The 16,952-nt window shown below is 38.2% G+C and overlaps 1 protein-coding gene across 5 annotated transcripts in view; it reads right to left on the bottom strand.

Annotated features, from left to right (window-relative positions):
- The window catches only part of RBM33 (RNA binding motif protein 33), a 134,181-nt gene that overhangs the window by 83,732 nt on the left and 33,497 nt on the right, over positions 1–16,952 (bottom strand). For 3 of the 5 annotated variants that reach the window (XM_007983593.3, XM_007983594.3, XM_007983595.3), the window contains exons 4-6: positions 14,749–14,825; positions 12,539–12,857; positions 8,409–8,528 (exon numbers count right to left, since the gene is read on the bottom strand). In XM_007983593.3, the coding sequence (XP_007981784.3) occupies positions 8,409–8,528; positions 12,539–12,857; positions 14,749–14,825 (516 nt within the window). The remainder of the gene's footprint in view (positions 1–8,408; positions 8,529–12,538; positions 12,858–14,748; positions 14,826–16,952) is intronic. The other 2 variants (XM_007983596.3, XM_007983597.3) reach the window with 1 other exon arrangement.

The raw sequence follows: 16,952 nt of genomic DNA, 5'->3' as shown, positions 1-16,952 counted from the left end.
ACACCAACCACGGCTGATACCACTTGCTCGACTGCAGACTATTTGACGATATTCACTAAGCTAGGCTTAACTCTTCAGCCACTGAAGAAATACTACCTCTTATTCTAAATACAGGGCTTAAAAAAATCCATCTCCCTTGACCATATGGTTTAGAAAATTAACCTGTCTGCCAAAATGTTGGTCTTCCGTATAATTTTTTTTCCCCCAAGACGGAGCCTTGCTCTGTTGCCCAGGCAGTGGTGTGATCTTGGCTCACTACAACCTCTGCCTCCCGGGTTCAAGCAATTCTCCTGCTTCAGCCTCCCGAGAAGCTGAGATTACAGGCGCTCACCACCACGCCTGACTAATTTTTGTATTTTCAGTCGAGATGGAGTTTCACCATGTTGGTCAGGCTGGTCTCGAAATCCTGACCTCGTGATCTGCCCACCTCGGTCTCCCAAAGTGCTGGGATTACAGGCGTGAGCCACTCCGCCTGGCCTTCTGTATAATTTTTTAACAAATATTACCTAGCATGCCATTGACAAGCTACATTCCACTGATGGGTAGTGTGGGGCTACAATATAAAAACCAAACTATCCTAAGATTATGTTGTGTAAACATTTAAATGTGCATGTAAATCTTTCATTCCACTATAGACACTGCCAAAAATAGTCAAGGTTTGATTTTTAGTTACTGATTTATTGTGAAAATCTCAAAGATTTATTTTTAATTCTTAATACAGAGTGCATACGAAAATCACCATCAAAGTACTTAAAAAAACAGAGAAGTCCACGTAGGCTTTATTTCGTAAATGTAGAAAGAACTGGAAAAGCAAAGAGGGAACGATACTCAGACTTGTATATATTTTGAAGTTCTCCAGTTAATTCCAAAATGAAACTATGATCTCAGTGATTTGAAAGAAAATTGAATATTCTATCCCAAAATCTAAACAGAAACAATGGGTAATTCTCTGAAACACACACATACACAAAGGTAAATATATATATATAGAGAGAGAGAGAGAAAGAGAGAGAGAGAGAGAGAGAGAGAGAAAACATTGCTTACAAAAAGTTCACAGAGTTTTTAATGCTTATTGATAGAATAACTGATACATCATCAAATAAAAATGGAAGTCATTCTACCAACGGTGAAAATTTATGGGTTGGAAAGACTGAGCAAACTGTGCAAAAATTAGAAGAAAAAGAATTACAGACCAATGTCCTTCATTAATACAGAAACAAAATCCTTTTTAAAAGTAAAAGTACACGGAATCTCACCAAATATAAAAAGGATAATACATCACAACCAAGTGGGGTCTATCCAGAAACATGAGGTTGATTTAACATTCAAAATCAGTCAAATCTTACCTGAAGAATTCCAAATCTATGGAGATCCTCCTCCTCTTCCTCCTCCAGGAGGTGGGGCTTAAGTTCCTTTCCTCCCCTCTCCCCACAACCCCTTCCCCTTAAGGTAGCCTAGACTTAGTGACTTGTTTCCAAAGAACAGAAAAGGAAAGAGAAAGCAACATTACAGTGAAGAAAACTGGCAGACACTGTCTGACCCAAGTGACCAGGGTGGGCGCTGCCAGGGACGCTGTGGATGTCACGTGCCCAGTGGCACAAGGGTTCCATAGTGTTCTTTCCAAAATCCACAACCTCAGGCTAATCACAAAAACAGCATCAAACAAACCGAGATTGGGAGACACTGTACAGGATACTCAGCCAGCACTTGCTAAGGCTGTCAAGGTCATGAAATACACGGAAACACTAAGAAACCGTCACACAACAAAGGGGAACGGAGAGACAACAATGGGGTACGTGGCTTGGGTCCTAGACCAGTGAGAGGCCATAAAGAGAAAAACTAGTCATATGGAAATAAAATCTGGAACATGGTTTATCATTTTTTTGTTAATTTAATTCACAATAACAAAAGCCATATGATTATCTCAATAGATGGGGGGAAAAAAAGCATCAACAAAATTCAATACCCATTTCTGATTTTTAACAAAATCCCAGCAAACTCAAAATAGAAAAGAACTTCTTCAATCTGATATAAAAACGTACAGCTAGCATACTTAATGATGAAATAAACATTTTCCCCTTAACATCAGGAACAGGCAAGAATGTCTGTCCTGAATGTTTGTTTCTGTTCACACAGTACCAGAGGTCAATGATACAAAAGAAATAAATAAATGGACAGATTGAGAAGGAAGAATTTTAAAACTGTCATTATTAACAGGCAATATGATTATTAAGATGTTAGTTTTTCCCAATTTGATTTAAAAACACTATCCATTCTCTATCAAAATCCTAACCAGACTTTTAAGTAGTTATTCACAAGTCCATTCCACAATTTATACAGAAATTCAAAGGACCATCAATAGCCAAATTAATTAAAGGAAGAATAAAATTAGTGGATTTACACAATGTGCTTTCATGTTACAGTAATCGAGACTGTATAGTACTGGTATAAGGATACAAAAACAACGCAACAGAAAGAGACTAAAACCTAATTTTATTATCAGGACAAGCACTGTGGCACTCCAAAGGGAAAGGAAAGTCATTACAACAAATAGTTGTGAACAATTAGAAAAATGCATGGAAAAAACGGAATGTCATACCACACAGGCACACCCAGACACAGACACACACACACACACAGACACACACACACACATGTTGAGAAAGATCATAATCTTAACTAAAATTATACCGTAAAGTGTCCAGAAGAAAACAAGATAACAACTCTGGAGTAAACAAAGATTTCTTAGGTCACAAAATTCTTTGTACTTCATCAGAATTAAAATTTTGTGCTCATGAAAAGATATATTTAAGAAAATGAGGCCAGGCGTCATAGCTCACACCTGTAATCCCAGCACTTTGGGAGGCCCAGGCGGGCAGATCACTTGAGGTCAGGAGTTCAAGACCAGCCTGGCCAACATGGTGAGACCTTGTCTCTACCAAAAATATAAAAAATTAGCCAGGTGTGGTGGTACATGCCTGTAATCTCAGCTACTCGGGAGGCTGAGGCAAGAGAATTGCTTGAACCCAGGAGGCAGAGGTTGCAGTGAGCCGAGATCGTGCCACTGCACTCCAGCCTGGGTGACAGAGCGAGACTCCGTTTCAAAGAAAAAAAGAAAATGGAAACACAAGCCACAAGCTCAGAGAAAATATTTATAGTACGAATACGTAATACGTAATTACCTGCCAATGTAATAATATCCAGAATATACAGACAACTATCTATCTAGAATATATGCAGTATGTATGCATATATATTCTCCCTAAAAAAGATATATTGTGTATGTAGAAAATATATGCATAGACAGCATATCTTCTCTATGAAAAATATATAGGCTATATATAGCATATATATAAAAAAAAAGACAACCCATTTTTTTTTTGAGTGAGAGACTAAAACTAGAAGCAAAGAAGATATACGAAAGTCAATCACTCATGGAATGGTGCTCAGCATCATTAGAGGTCAGATAAACGCAAACCAAAACCACGATGACACACCCACTAGAAGGATTACATCAAGAGACTGGCAACATCAAATGATGAGGAACAATGGAGACTCCCCCCCATTACTGGTGGGAGTGCCAAATGGTACAGCCACTTTGGAAAACCAATGGCGGTTTGTTATAAAAGTAAACATACCTCTAGACTGTCTCAGCAATTCCACTACTTGTTAATAACCAAGAGAAACAAAAAGACACATCAACAAAAAGATGGATAATATGGATAATATGATCCTTTTAGTAGCTTTATTCATAATAACAAAAAAACTGGAAACAACCCAAATGTCTACCATCGGGAGAATGAATGGGGTACATCCATAAAACGGAATAAATTATTAATACACACAACTACTTGGATGAATCTCAAAAACATGTTGAGGAACAGAAGCAAGACACAGGAACACACACATTAGATGACTACATTTAGGTGATGTTCCAGACTGGGAAATGCCAGTCTAGGTACAGAAATAAGAAAAGCTTTACTTGAGGAGTCAGGACTGAACAGACAAAAACATTCTGCGTAATGGAACTGTTCCTTATCAACCAAGGGATAGTAACTTGGATGTATACATGTATCAAAACTTACTGTACACTTTACATCTATGCTTATCTCTAAACGTAAACATTATCACCATTTCACAAGTATTTTAAGTGGTGCAAAGATGTTTTTAAAGCTTCTCTCATTTCTTCCTTTACACATGCCAAAACGATCTGAAAACGGCAAGTCTTTTTAAATAACTATGTTAGAAGACAATGGCATAGTTGGCACTAATGTGGCCGCATAACTAAAAAGGATTGATGTTTTGTCTTTATAATTAGATCTAACTTGTTTCAAATATAGTGATTTCTCTATATGAACCAAGCAAGAACATTAGTTAAATAAAAGGAGTCACCTAAAATAGGCTTTTCAATTAAAATTAATTAATTGCTTTTAAGTTCTATAATTAAGATTCTAATATAGACCTTCACAGAGCTCCAAGAATGAAGTCATGTGGAAAACTGCAACACACTTTCTGCCGGTCTGAAGCAATGCAGAGCCAGGCGTGCTGCAACTCTGGTGGGGCACAGCGCACAGCGGGCTGCTCAGCAACAGCGGGCTGCTCAGCAACACGCAGAGGTTTAGGAAAAGGAGTCCAGGGACTAGGAAGGCACCAAAACAGAGGGGTATGTGGCCCATTAAAAATGGTGCCCCTCCCTGAGGACTACACAGTTTATTCAGACTTCTAAAAAAGATGGATCACAAGCCCACCAAAACCAAATCCTACAAAAGTTGAAATACTAGCAACTTCTACTTCTCAGCACTTAAAACAGTACTATGTACATGAGTTCCCAATAATTATCTCATTGACTAATATTCCACAATGCAGCAAAAAAAAAAAAAAGACCAAAATATTTATTGCTTGTGTAAAAGACCAGCACATCACCAGCCTCCAGGAAGGACTACTGAAAGTCCTAAGATCAAGAGCATTACAAAGAACCTGCCGTCATCACAAAAGCAAGCAACATAAACAAAGTAAACTAAAACCATCAAGGAAAGGATAAAAAAAGTAAATATACGAATACCTTTTAAAAATATTTTTCAACAGTAAATTTACATTATGAGATATACAGTTTAAAAGTAAAAAGTAAATAATACATCTAGCAGATGGTATAAAAAAGATAAAATACTTAATATGGATGAGCTCTTTCTGCTAGAAAGATTCATACTGAAAACAACCCTTAGGAAGTTACATGTGAGAGTGTTAACAGCAAAAAAAAAAAAAAAAAAAAAAAAAAAAATCACAAGAGTGAGGCAAATGCAACTTCTAGCTCTTTGCCTTCCAAATTCAAGGGTCAGCATTTTAACCACCTTGTGTTTCCCTGTCTCTTCATATTTTAAAAGGAAAGAGAATATTTCTTTACTTATAAACGTTATTTTGCTTATAGTAAAAAAAATTTTAAATCAGAAAATATTGGAATACAAAGGCTAAATAATTCCACCATTTAGCAGTAATCATTATTACCATTTCCATCTGTAACTACATAGACTTATTTTTTTGAGAATTACACACACACATTTAGATCTGCAGTTACGGGTGCAAACAAATACTTGATACATATACCTTTGAACACAGATTAATTCTTTTGGATAAATTTGCTAAGGTGGAATTGATGGGTCCAAGGACAAGAGCTTTAAAGCTTTTAATACTGTCAAGAACAGTGAAGAGTATAAGATTTTACTCTACTCGCAAGCTAACAAGTTAGCTGGCCACCATTTCATGGAAGCTGTAAGAAAGCTAAGACTCTTTGTCAGAAATAAGGAGACTAGGAGAATGTTATTTGTATCACTAGCAGTAGCATTCTGCACCAGCTCCAAGAGGCCCCGCTCCCAACTGGGCCATGTGAAGAGAGCCAGGTGACCCTGCACACATAGGAGGTTGTGTTACAGGAGGGACCTCACTGCACAGGAAACCCTGAATGTGTCACAATGGGCAGGAAGCAACCCTGCCCTTACTCCAGAGGAAGACACTGCATCTGGAGCTGTCAGATACACCAGAATCCTCCAAAAGGTATTCTAGAACAAAGAATAGGCAGTGATTTGTTCACTTTGCTCACAAAACCTGCAGCTAAGCGAAGGACCCTCAGAAAACTGTCTCCTGACAATGTTTCCAAAACACTCTCTCAAGTGAATCAGACTACATCTGATCAATAATTCTGAGGTTTGTCTATATTAGATTAAAATTCTCCATTTTCTTTTAATTTTTATTGAATATGTCTTCATACACTCATTGTTCATTTGCTTATTCAAGTCCTGAATTATTGTCTCACATTATTTGTCCTTCTTTTTCTCCCTCCTCCACCACACAAGAGACACTGAAAATCAAAGAAAAAAAATCACCTTTTTTTCTGGACACAGGGACTCACTCTGTCACCCAAACTGGAGGACAGTGACGCAATCACAGCTCACTGCAACCTCTGCCTCCTGGCCTCAAGTGATCCTCCAACCCCAGCCTCCTGAGTAGGTGGGACCACAGGTGCCACCACACCCGGCTAATTTTTTGTACTTTTGGTAGAGATGGGGCTTCGCCATGTTGCCCATGTTGGTCTCCTGAGCTCAAGCGACCCGACCACCTAGGCCTCCCAAAGTGCTGGGATTACAGGCGTAAGACACAGCACCCAGCCGGGTCACCATTTTTTATAATAGTCATCTTTTGTTTTAATATTTTAATGAGTACAGTCCAGGAAATGAAGTTAAAAGCACCTAAAAGTAGAAGGTACTTCCAGAAGGCACCCAGGCAATGATAGTACTTGTTAACATTCTTATTCTTTAATTGCCTTACAATAAAAGTTTACATAACCATCTTTTGACAACTGAAATCTACAAAACCTTTCCCTATTTTAAGATATGCTATAGAGTATCAGGGAAGAATAAACAAAATATTGTTATCTAAAAACTAAAATAAATTACAAGGAAAAACGAACAACAAAATTAGTTTTCCAACTTCAAAATACCACAAACAAAAAGGACATGAAATTAAAAGGCACCGAATTCCTTGGTTTCTCTCTCAACTATTTACCACGAGGAATGATCTCCACGCAGTCTTCTAATTCTCTCTCCTTTACTGGCTACTTAGATTTTTCTCAGATGTCTTCTGCCTGAATTACCCCTTTGCAAGTTTAACCTAGGCTGGTGCCAGCTTTGTAATAAAGGGAGTGCTACAGAATACAGTGATGAACAAGACACACCTAACCTCTACTCTCTGTGTGCTTCTAACATCTTCTTTAGCTTTGTCTTAGTTCCTTGGACATTCTTCCACAACTGGAGAATCTGGGTAAAGAGTTCTTTGTGTTATTCTGTCCTTTCTCTAAGTTTCAAATTATTTCAAATAGCGAGCGAGAAAGAGAGAAGAAAGCACACACACACAATATCATATTTAGTTTGGTGGAGGGGGAGAAAGGGTATGGGCAAGAAGTGCTTCTGTTTTGTAATGTGCACAGCATACACATTCATAGACTGTCATAGTATTATTTACATTAGGGGGAAAAGGGTAAAGAAAATATTTTCTGGGCTGAGCGTCTAAATCTTTGAAATAACACCTAAAGTAAATGGCCTAAGCCAGTAAATATCAGTTTTCATGGCCTCTTGGCAAAAGATGAAAACAGTATTAAGAAACACTCTTGTGAAGTTCTCAGGCTGAAGAATGACTTGTGGCTTGCATGTCTGGCCCACAGGAGCTAGTTCTGGGGTAAGAGAACAGCAACCATTGAACTCTACGCCTCACCCCACCTCTCAGTACAAATGGCATCTACCTTTCAAGACCTACCTCAGAGTTCAGAGGTTCACCTCTGCCACAAAGCCTCGTCGACCCTGAACCTCTCTCCCCACGGGGTTTCCTCGGTGAACTCCTAGCACTGGCTCTGAGCCTCTCTCAGGTGGTTTTACTTTTTTTGTTTTCACATCACAGGTATTTACATGTCTTTTTTCTCCCCTACATTAGACCCCAATTTCCTTGAAAGCAGCAATCAAGCTTCGTCATCCTTACTTCTTCAACACTAAAAATGCACCTAATTACAGAAACCTTGCAGTATTTGTTGTATAATGGTCCAAATTAACTGTTATTGACTAATTAAAAAGAATTACAGCACTGTTTTCAAAGCACTAACATATACGTCACATTTCTGAAAGATTTCCACCCACATCCCCACAAAACATTTACAACACTCTAACACTTACAGGGCACACACTATGCGGAAATCACAGCACACCAGAACTCACTTCCCAAGGAGCCTACAAAGATCAGGTTTTTCACTATACACTCACAGTTCAAAGATATGTATCGACTTTCACTAATGCTAAAAAGATGCTCATTTAAAGTCCAGGGGGAAAAACAGCAAACTTTTTGACTCTTTTTAAAAGATGAACAAATACCTCTTCAGTTGCAGGAGCAACCTGGGCATCAGTAATCTCATCTAATTCATCTTCAGCCACACAGTCTTCCTGCTCTCGCAGCCCTTGTTGCCCACCACAAGCCTGCAAGTATTCTTCATCCTAACAGCCATTAAAGAGAAAACAAGTTTTTCTCATACAGCTTCGGGGTGGTTTTTCACGCACTTTTCGTCTTTATGATTCATGCTTAATAATTGTAGAAAGTTTTACTATGGTGATTAGCTGACTGAGCACAAAGCACGAGGCCCAGAAACACGTGTTAACACAAACAAAGCATATCATGCTGGCCCAGCCACCAGAGCGAGTGCCGTGGGCTTCTGCTTCAAACTCCAAGTGCTCTGGCACACAGCTCCTCTGCAAATCAACAGCACGGAAGAGCCACCTAAAGACACAGTGTACGTGCTCTCACAGAGGAGCTCAGCAGCAGGAAGGGGCTGAAATCATGCCCAACTCTATTTTTGTGGCAATGTAAGACAACAAAAGCGCTAGCAATTAAACAGAGGAGATTTTTAAAAATCACATTTAGTATGTTTCTGCATTAGGCCCCCTTCCCAAATGAGAGGAAGAGTCCAGGTTTTGTATGAAACTTAAGGTGTGTATTAGCAAGCAAGCATCCCTTCTGGGTAGATGGAAGAAAGCAGGCAATCTGGCTGGAGACGACCACAACTGCGGAGAAGAAAGAAGGGCTTCTGGTATTTCAACAAGCGACAACATCTGACCCTACTCAGTGGAGGTGGACATCCCAGGGTCCCAGGCTACTTGCTAAAAAATGAACAGTAAAATGGTTCCAAGGCAGACAACCTCAAAGAGTGAACAACCTACAGAAATTTAACAACTACTGTATGGTACATGACAGTCTCATCTAGAATCCCCAAATAAAGCAGCTGTATTTAAGGTGACAAACCACCTTAGTTCCCACAATTCTTTAAAGACAATCTGAACACAATGCATGTCATTTTCCAGAAAAAACTGTTACCGCCCTATCAAAATAATAACTATCACTACCCAAGAATCACTGGAAGCAGGACATTCAGATTTCAAATAAAGCCAAATAAATGATGCTAATCCAAATCTTCAGCCAGTGTACAACGGAGTACAGTCCACACCCCTGGATTCTCACCAGGAACCAAAAATCTGCTACCCTTGACATAAAATGTCAACCTGAAGTTGTTTTTACAGAACAATAAGGTCTCAATCTATGTTAATTTTAAAGGCCTTAAATAAACTTATTGCACTTAAAGGTAGAAGTCACCCAACAATTTTCTAATATTTTGTTGACTAAACCAATGCACACTCCTTACTAATATAAAAGCACACATTTTCAAATGAAATCACAATCCTCTCCCAAGAAGAGCACCAGCAAAATCCACAGGAAAGAACAGCAGAGCTGTGCGTCCAGCTTTATTGGTATCTCTGGACCTCCCTTTCTTCATAGGGAACCGCAAACCTTCCCACTGTACATTCTGGGGTTTCATGATTCTACTCCCAGTTATGCACCAAAGCCCCTCCATGTGGCTTTACACATAGGTTCCAACAGATCCACATTTCAGAGTTCAAGTCTGGCTTTAGAATGGGGGGTTAACAAACCCAAGGGAGAACAAACATCACAGTCATACAAGCCATTTAATAAACTAAAATACCATTGGGGTACACAAAGACACAATCTGCTCATGTGTTCGTTAGTCTAAAGGTGAATAAATCATCTGAGCTTCAGTGACAGCCTCAGAAGACAGAGTGGCTCCCACTGCCGAGCAAGATAAGAGTACCTCCCAATTTAATTCTCTGTGTATCTCTTCCTGTCCAAAGAAGCGGCAATTTCAGACCATTCAGACGTTATTATTGTGATCATCATAAAACAAGAAAAGAATGACCACGGCTAGAACACACGTATTAAGATGAACTGACAGTGCTCACAGAGAGACATTTAACTACTAGTGCTCAACTTTAAACTTTACAACTCTCCATGAAAACATTAGGACACTTTCAGAATGTCTTAAGTATTTTTTTTTTTTAAGACTTTAATTCTGAAAAAAAAAATCATTTTAATGTGGAAGAGTACTATGAGTATTATTAAACTGCCACCTTTTCTTCTTTTCAAAACTTGAATCTTAGACCACAAGATGTTAGATAATGAAGTTGGATTTTATTACAACTGGGGCCTATGTGTAACCTCAAGTTTGACAATGGAATACAAGAGAAGGAAATTCCTCACTTGGAAATTCTCTTTACAACAAACTCTGCAAGAACACCAAAGTGAAAAAGGACTTCTATGTGGTTGTGCACACGCATTCCTTCAGGCACCTTCCACGCTATGATCTGTGCCGCCTAGTACTAAGTTCACGGGCAAGGCCAATGTTCATGATACGATTCAGCAGTATTTGTGTCCGCAGTGCTTAGACATCAGTAAAGACTTGTCGGACTGCTGAACTTACAGGAGGTAGGAACCCAGGACGATTAGCCAATCATCTTATTTTACTGATGAGTAATAGAAATAATAAAATACTCTAGGCAATAACTAGGCACAATTCTAAAAGATCTTGGTTTAATTTTCAAAAAGCATTTGAAATTACAGTGTCTCACTTTAAGGGCATACAAACACACCAGTAAACCAGAAGGCACGTGCCTACACTAGCGAAGGATTACTAGAACAAATTATTACAGGGTTAAGGAAATAACAAGTTCCCCATGATGCCTTTTACATGATTCTATTTACCAGAACTACAAACATTTCTCATCACTGTATCTACCGAAGAGCAAATATTAACCAAAAAAAATTAAATCTTAAAACTATTGAGCGCCAGGGACCATGGCTCATGCCTGTAATCCCAGAACTTTGGGAGGCCGAGGCAGGTGGATAACGTGAGGTCAAGAGTTCGCAATCAGCCTGGCCAACATGGTAAAACCCCACCTCTACTAAAAACACAAAAATCAGCCAGGCGTGGTGGTGGGCACCTATAATTCCAGCTACTCAGGAGGCTGAGGCAGGAGAACTGTCTGAACCCAGGAAGTAGAGGTTGCAGTGAGTGGAGATCACGCCACTGCACTCCAGCCTAGGCGACAAAGCAAGACTCCATCTCAAAAAAAAAAAAAAAGAAAACTATTGAGACACCTAAATACAATCATGACTGGAACTAAATATTCTAAGGTTCCACATAAACAATTAATCCTTTTCAAAATTACTCATACACATGACCAAAATTCAGCAACTTCTAAACTATTTTTTTGAAACGAAAGCTTACTCTGAATAAAGATGTAAATACAGAAAAGAGCTACTCCCATTGCAAATGGGCTCTTTAAGGTCCCAATTTTGCATACTCCTGTCACCATCCCAACAGCCCCAATCACTCGGCCCCCATAGTGTTCCCAAAACCCTAAGATTCTACTACAGCTACTGAGATCACAGCCTTCCCTCATAAATTTTGTTATGTGCTTATTTTAAAAAACAAATCTCTTTTGATGATGAGTCATTAAAGACGAGAATCTTACAATAGTACATTTTTTCTTTCTTATTGGTTCAACTTTAAAAAGAAAAAACAACTACCTACCAAAATAATCTTTCTGAAATAAAAAAATCAGCACAATCTTGCTTCCCGATTATAGATAACGAATTATATGTGACATTTCCTAAACTAACCTCCAATCTCTTTATTCAGGTTTAGACAGTTCTCAGCTACAAAAAGGATGAATGAACAGGACATCAATCACTTTGGAATATTAGCACCTTAAAGATGTCTTTAGCAGGTCAATAATCTTTTCACCTTAGAAGGACTTTATCAGATCTTGTCTAAAGCCTGGATAAAAGCTCTGCATTAAGTACTCCTAACAATTGACAGTGTATCCCCACAACACAAAGCTGTTTTCTTCCTTAGGGTACAATCCTCAAGGTCACGATTCTTTGCAGCCTTCCAGAATGACAAAGGAGCATTACCTCTGGCCAAACAAGCTGTCAACACAAACTTTGTCATAGCTCAGATAAAGAAACTGGCAGACAGTGATAATAAGGTCTAATTTCCCCTCCCTCCCAAGGGAGGTAAACAGATTTCAAATCAGTCCAGAAGCCTATGCATGGGAAGCCAGGTTATCTTTGGCCATACAAAGGAGAAAAGACTCACTGTAAATTCATCTAAAGGTTCATTGATTTCGATGTCTAACACTTCATCGGTGTAAAGTTGCTCCTCCTCTGGCTCCTCCACATATTCTATTTGGTCTTCTGTCAACTCAGCTTCATGGCCTTCATACTGTCCTTCTTCTGGGTACTCTTGAGTATACAATTCTGATCCATCAGATTTGTGATAAACCAGTTCATCCTCTCCTTGTTCTTGTTCGTACTCAGACTCCTGTTCTCCAGATTGGTCGTTAGTGTTGTCGGACAGTTCAAATGATGTAACCATGCCAGATGTAGCATTCAGACTAATTGTAACACCCTGAGAACTAGAGAGGACAAAAATACAAAAAAAAATAAAAATAAAAATAGCCAATGAAGAGAGGAGCTCAAAACTAAATCATTATATAAACAGCTGTTACAAAGATTTAAACCATGACTGGTAAAAAGTTATTCCAGTTACTGACAAATGCACATTAACTCCAACAGTACTCAAAGTGCAGAGCCGTGCCCTAAGCCTTTAATGCATACAGCAGAGCTAACTGTGCTATATGGAGCTGGCCACAGACTGGCAATGCATATAGCGCCTCTACTTATCATCAGCGGCAGGTTATTTGACCAAAAGAATTAAATCAACCACAGATGAAACCCATCTGGCTGGCAAAAGTCCAAGACTGAAATCAAATAGACTATATTTCATTCTAATTTACAGAACGAAATAGAAACTGCTAAGATTTCAAAGTAAAAACAGGAGTATTATTCTATAAGCAGAAAATCAGAGTTGGAATTTTAAGAACAATTTTTCTTTTTTACATCTATGATAGAAATTATAAACTCCTGTTTAAGAAAACCAAAATATTAAAAATTTGTGTGAAAATACATTTCAGTGTTCAAATAGATAAATTTATATTAGTCACAAATATCTTTTAAAATTGTTCATAATTTCTAAGTAAAATAACAAAGGTTTTGAAACTGCAAAAAAATCATGTTCCACCTATTAAATCATAACAGTTGCACAAACAATAAGGTGCAAGATAACATTTCTCATGCAAGATGGTGTAGATAAATCTATGTTCACACATAGCACCCAATCCTAACAAAAAATTAATACACCTCTTAGACTTCAAGATACTGTAGCTAAAAAACTTCAATGATGTATTTCTAAAAGACAATCTAACTCAAAAGATCAAAATATAACAATGATGTCAAAGAATGGAATTGGGAAATTTATCTGACTGGTAGAATAATTTAAAACTTATTTTTACCTATAAAAATTACTTTATGTTAGAAAATGTTACAAATCCATGGCTCAATAATAAATGGCATATATTCATTAATTACATTTATAACCAAGAGCTTGTCTACATTTTCCCGATGTTTCCTCATGAAATTAAAAAAATTATTCCACCTACCAGAGTGTCTCTCTCCTCGTATAATATAGCTTACTATATGTCAACAACAGAAAGATATTCATCGTACCAGTCAACTAGAGTCTAAAGTATCACCTCCCAAAGTGTCCAAAATAGTAATTCAGTAAATGGTATCAATAAACAGGCTAAAATGAAAACAAATGCAGCAACATCAAACTGCAGGAGAGTTAAGAGTTCCAGGCCACTGACCTCCACCCAAATAAAGCAATTCTTTAAAAGAGCAGTAGATATCCGTACTAAATGTTCATAACCTGCACTGAACAGAACTCACAGAGATCATTAAATGAAAGACCTACTGATTTTTTCTTTTTGAGACGGAGTTTCACTCTGTCTCCCAGGCTGGAGTGCAGTGGCACGATCTCGGCTCACTGCAACCTCCGCCTCTCAGGATCAAGCAATTCTCCTGCTTCAGCCTCCCGAGTAGCTGGGACTATAGGCGTGTGCCACCATGCTTGGCTAATTTTTAGTAGAGACAGGATTTCACCATGTTAGCCAGGCTGGTCTCGAACTCCTGACCTCAAGTGATCTGCCCGCCTCAACCCCGCAAAGTGCTGGGATTATAGGCGTGAGCTACAATGCCTGGCCAAGAACTACTGATTTTAAACAGCTGCTCTGTTTACAGAACACCCATATGGTTTCTACAGTTATTACTAGTATTCCATTTAGAATGTAATCATGTGTTAAAGATATAAGGCTACATTATTCAATTACATTCCATTATAATTATGAGTAACAGTTCCTATCAATCTAGTTAAATAAAGAACATTTATAATGAGGTAATATTGAGTACCTGAAATTTTCTTCGTCTTCATTATCACTCTGCAAAAGATCATCATTTAGCTCTTCATCTGACAAATCCGACTGATTCTAATTAAAATAAGAAATATAATTAATGTGTGTCACTTCCATAAAAAGACTTGTTACAAAGTACAAAATTACATTGACTGAATTGTTTCTAGCCTTATATTAAAACGTTTGCCACCCAAAAGGCTTTGTAGTCACCAGAGGACAATCAAGAGATCCCACACAAGGCATGTGGATCCCTCCTGGGCTCAGCTTCAGGTGCCCAGGCAAATTAAATGTAAAAACAGCAAGTATAATGATCACATTTATTCTCACACAAAAGAGAAAAGGTGAGAAGTTCATTGGTGGAGGCTTATAAACAAATAATATCTTCTTATAATACACAAAAAAGTAAGATATCCTTAAGGTACTACTAAATTTAATGCTAATATCCAAAACCTAAAGATTTTTTAAACAACATAAAAAGTGTAATTTTAGAAATAAGATTTTAAATAACTGAATCACTAAATTGAAATAAGAGACTATAATAAAACTTTGGTTTTTCCAATACAGATCACATATGAAAACAAATGTTAGCAGCTCAGTTCCCCACTCCTGTTCTTGATCGTACTCCTACCTATAAGCATAGAGAGCCTAGCTATTCTGTCAAGAGTTCCAGGTTTTGTTAGGTTATATATATTTGAGCATCTTAGGAATAGGTTTGGGGGGGTGTTATTCACACTTTCACACTACTTATTCACACTACTTCACACTTTCTTCCCTTTTTAAAATTACTTATATGTAGAAATGGTATATATAAATTACTACTCCCTTCACAAAAGACAGTCAAAGCCACACACATACACACTGACATACACACATATTCATTCTTAAAAAGTAAAGACAGAAAAATCAACTTGGTTTTCTACTTAAAGGTGAACAAGCAAGCAATCTTTTCCTGGTAGTTACACCTAATAAAAACTTATCTGTATACTTTATTATAGTATTTCTGATAGCCAAAAATAATCAATCTTATTAGTACTTCTTAGTCGCATGGGACTCAACCTAAACACTGACACCACAATAAAATAAAAATAAAATAACACAGGCCACATACTCAGTTTATCTGCAGAAGGGAGAACAGATATGTGTGATAACAAAACAGACTGCTTAACAGAAAATGAAGTTTCTCGCTGGACGCAGTGGCTCAGGCCTGTAATCTCAACACTTTGGGAGGCCAAGGTAGGTAGATCACTCGAGGTCAGGAGTTCGAGACCAACCTGGCCAACATGGTGAAACCCTTACTCTACTAAAAGTACAAAAAATTAGCCGGGCATGGTGAGGGGCGCCTGTAGTCCGAGCTACTTAGGAGGCTGAGGCAGGAGAATTGCTTGAAACCGGAAAGTGAAGGTTGCAGTGAGTCACTGCACTCTAGCCTGGGCAACAAGAATGAAGCTCCATCTCAAAAAAAAAAAGAAAAGAAAAGAAAATGACATTTCCGTTAGGTGACCATATAATCTGTCATCCATTTCTAAGATTGAAAGGAGATGCCATTACGAAAGTGAGAGCTATGAGCCAGGCCTACCACAGACAAAACGTCAGTTTGGCTGTCCAACTCAGTAAATAAAACTTCAGGAAATCTTTAAAAATTAATAATTCAATGAGAGACAAATTTCATTTGAGAGGCTGCTTCTCTGAGCTTTTTAGTAAAACTCTTAGTATTTGTCAAAAATCAACGAGCCAAGAATGCACCAAGCAAACAGAAAGGGAATCTGTGCTGTGTTGCGCCCTCATGGGAGTCCCATCTCCCGTTGAGGATTCAACTTTCCTCTCTGACTTTTAAACCTACTGACAGACACAGGAGGCAATAAGCACAATATCCGCTTCACTGAAAAAGCTGGAAAAGAGAGCTAGGGTACAGCTTTGAGGCCAAAGCTCATTTCAACACATCCTAAAGAACTGGAGTGAACAGTTTTTTCGTGCTCCAGAGGATTCTGCTCAGGATGGTCTGCAGGAAAGCAGGGCCACAGATCCCAATATATGAAGATAAAGTGGCCACAGATGCCAGTGAAATCCTTTCTCCCAATCTTTCCAAACAGGTCATTTCTCCCATGGGGAGAGAAACAAATAAGAAAGAGAAAGAATAGTTCTCTCCAATACTCCCAAAAACATAAAACCTACATAGAATAGCCAGAGTTTAAAAACAAGAAG

Source organism: Chlorocebus sabaeus, chromosome 21, assembly GCF_047675955.1.
Source record: "Chlorocebus sabaeus isolate Y175 chromosome 21, mChlSab1.0.hap1, whole genome shotgun sequence".
In the NCBI taxonomy this organism is placed as follows: Eukaryota; Metazoa; Chordata; class Mammalia; order Primates; family Cercopithecidae; genus Chlorocebus; species Chlorocebus sabaeus.
The sequence above is the reverse complement of the archived record's forward strand: the minus strand, read 5'-3'. Positions and strand labels throughout refer to the sequence as shown.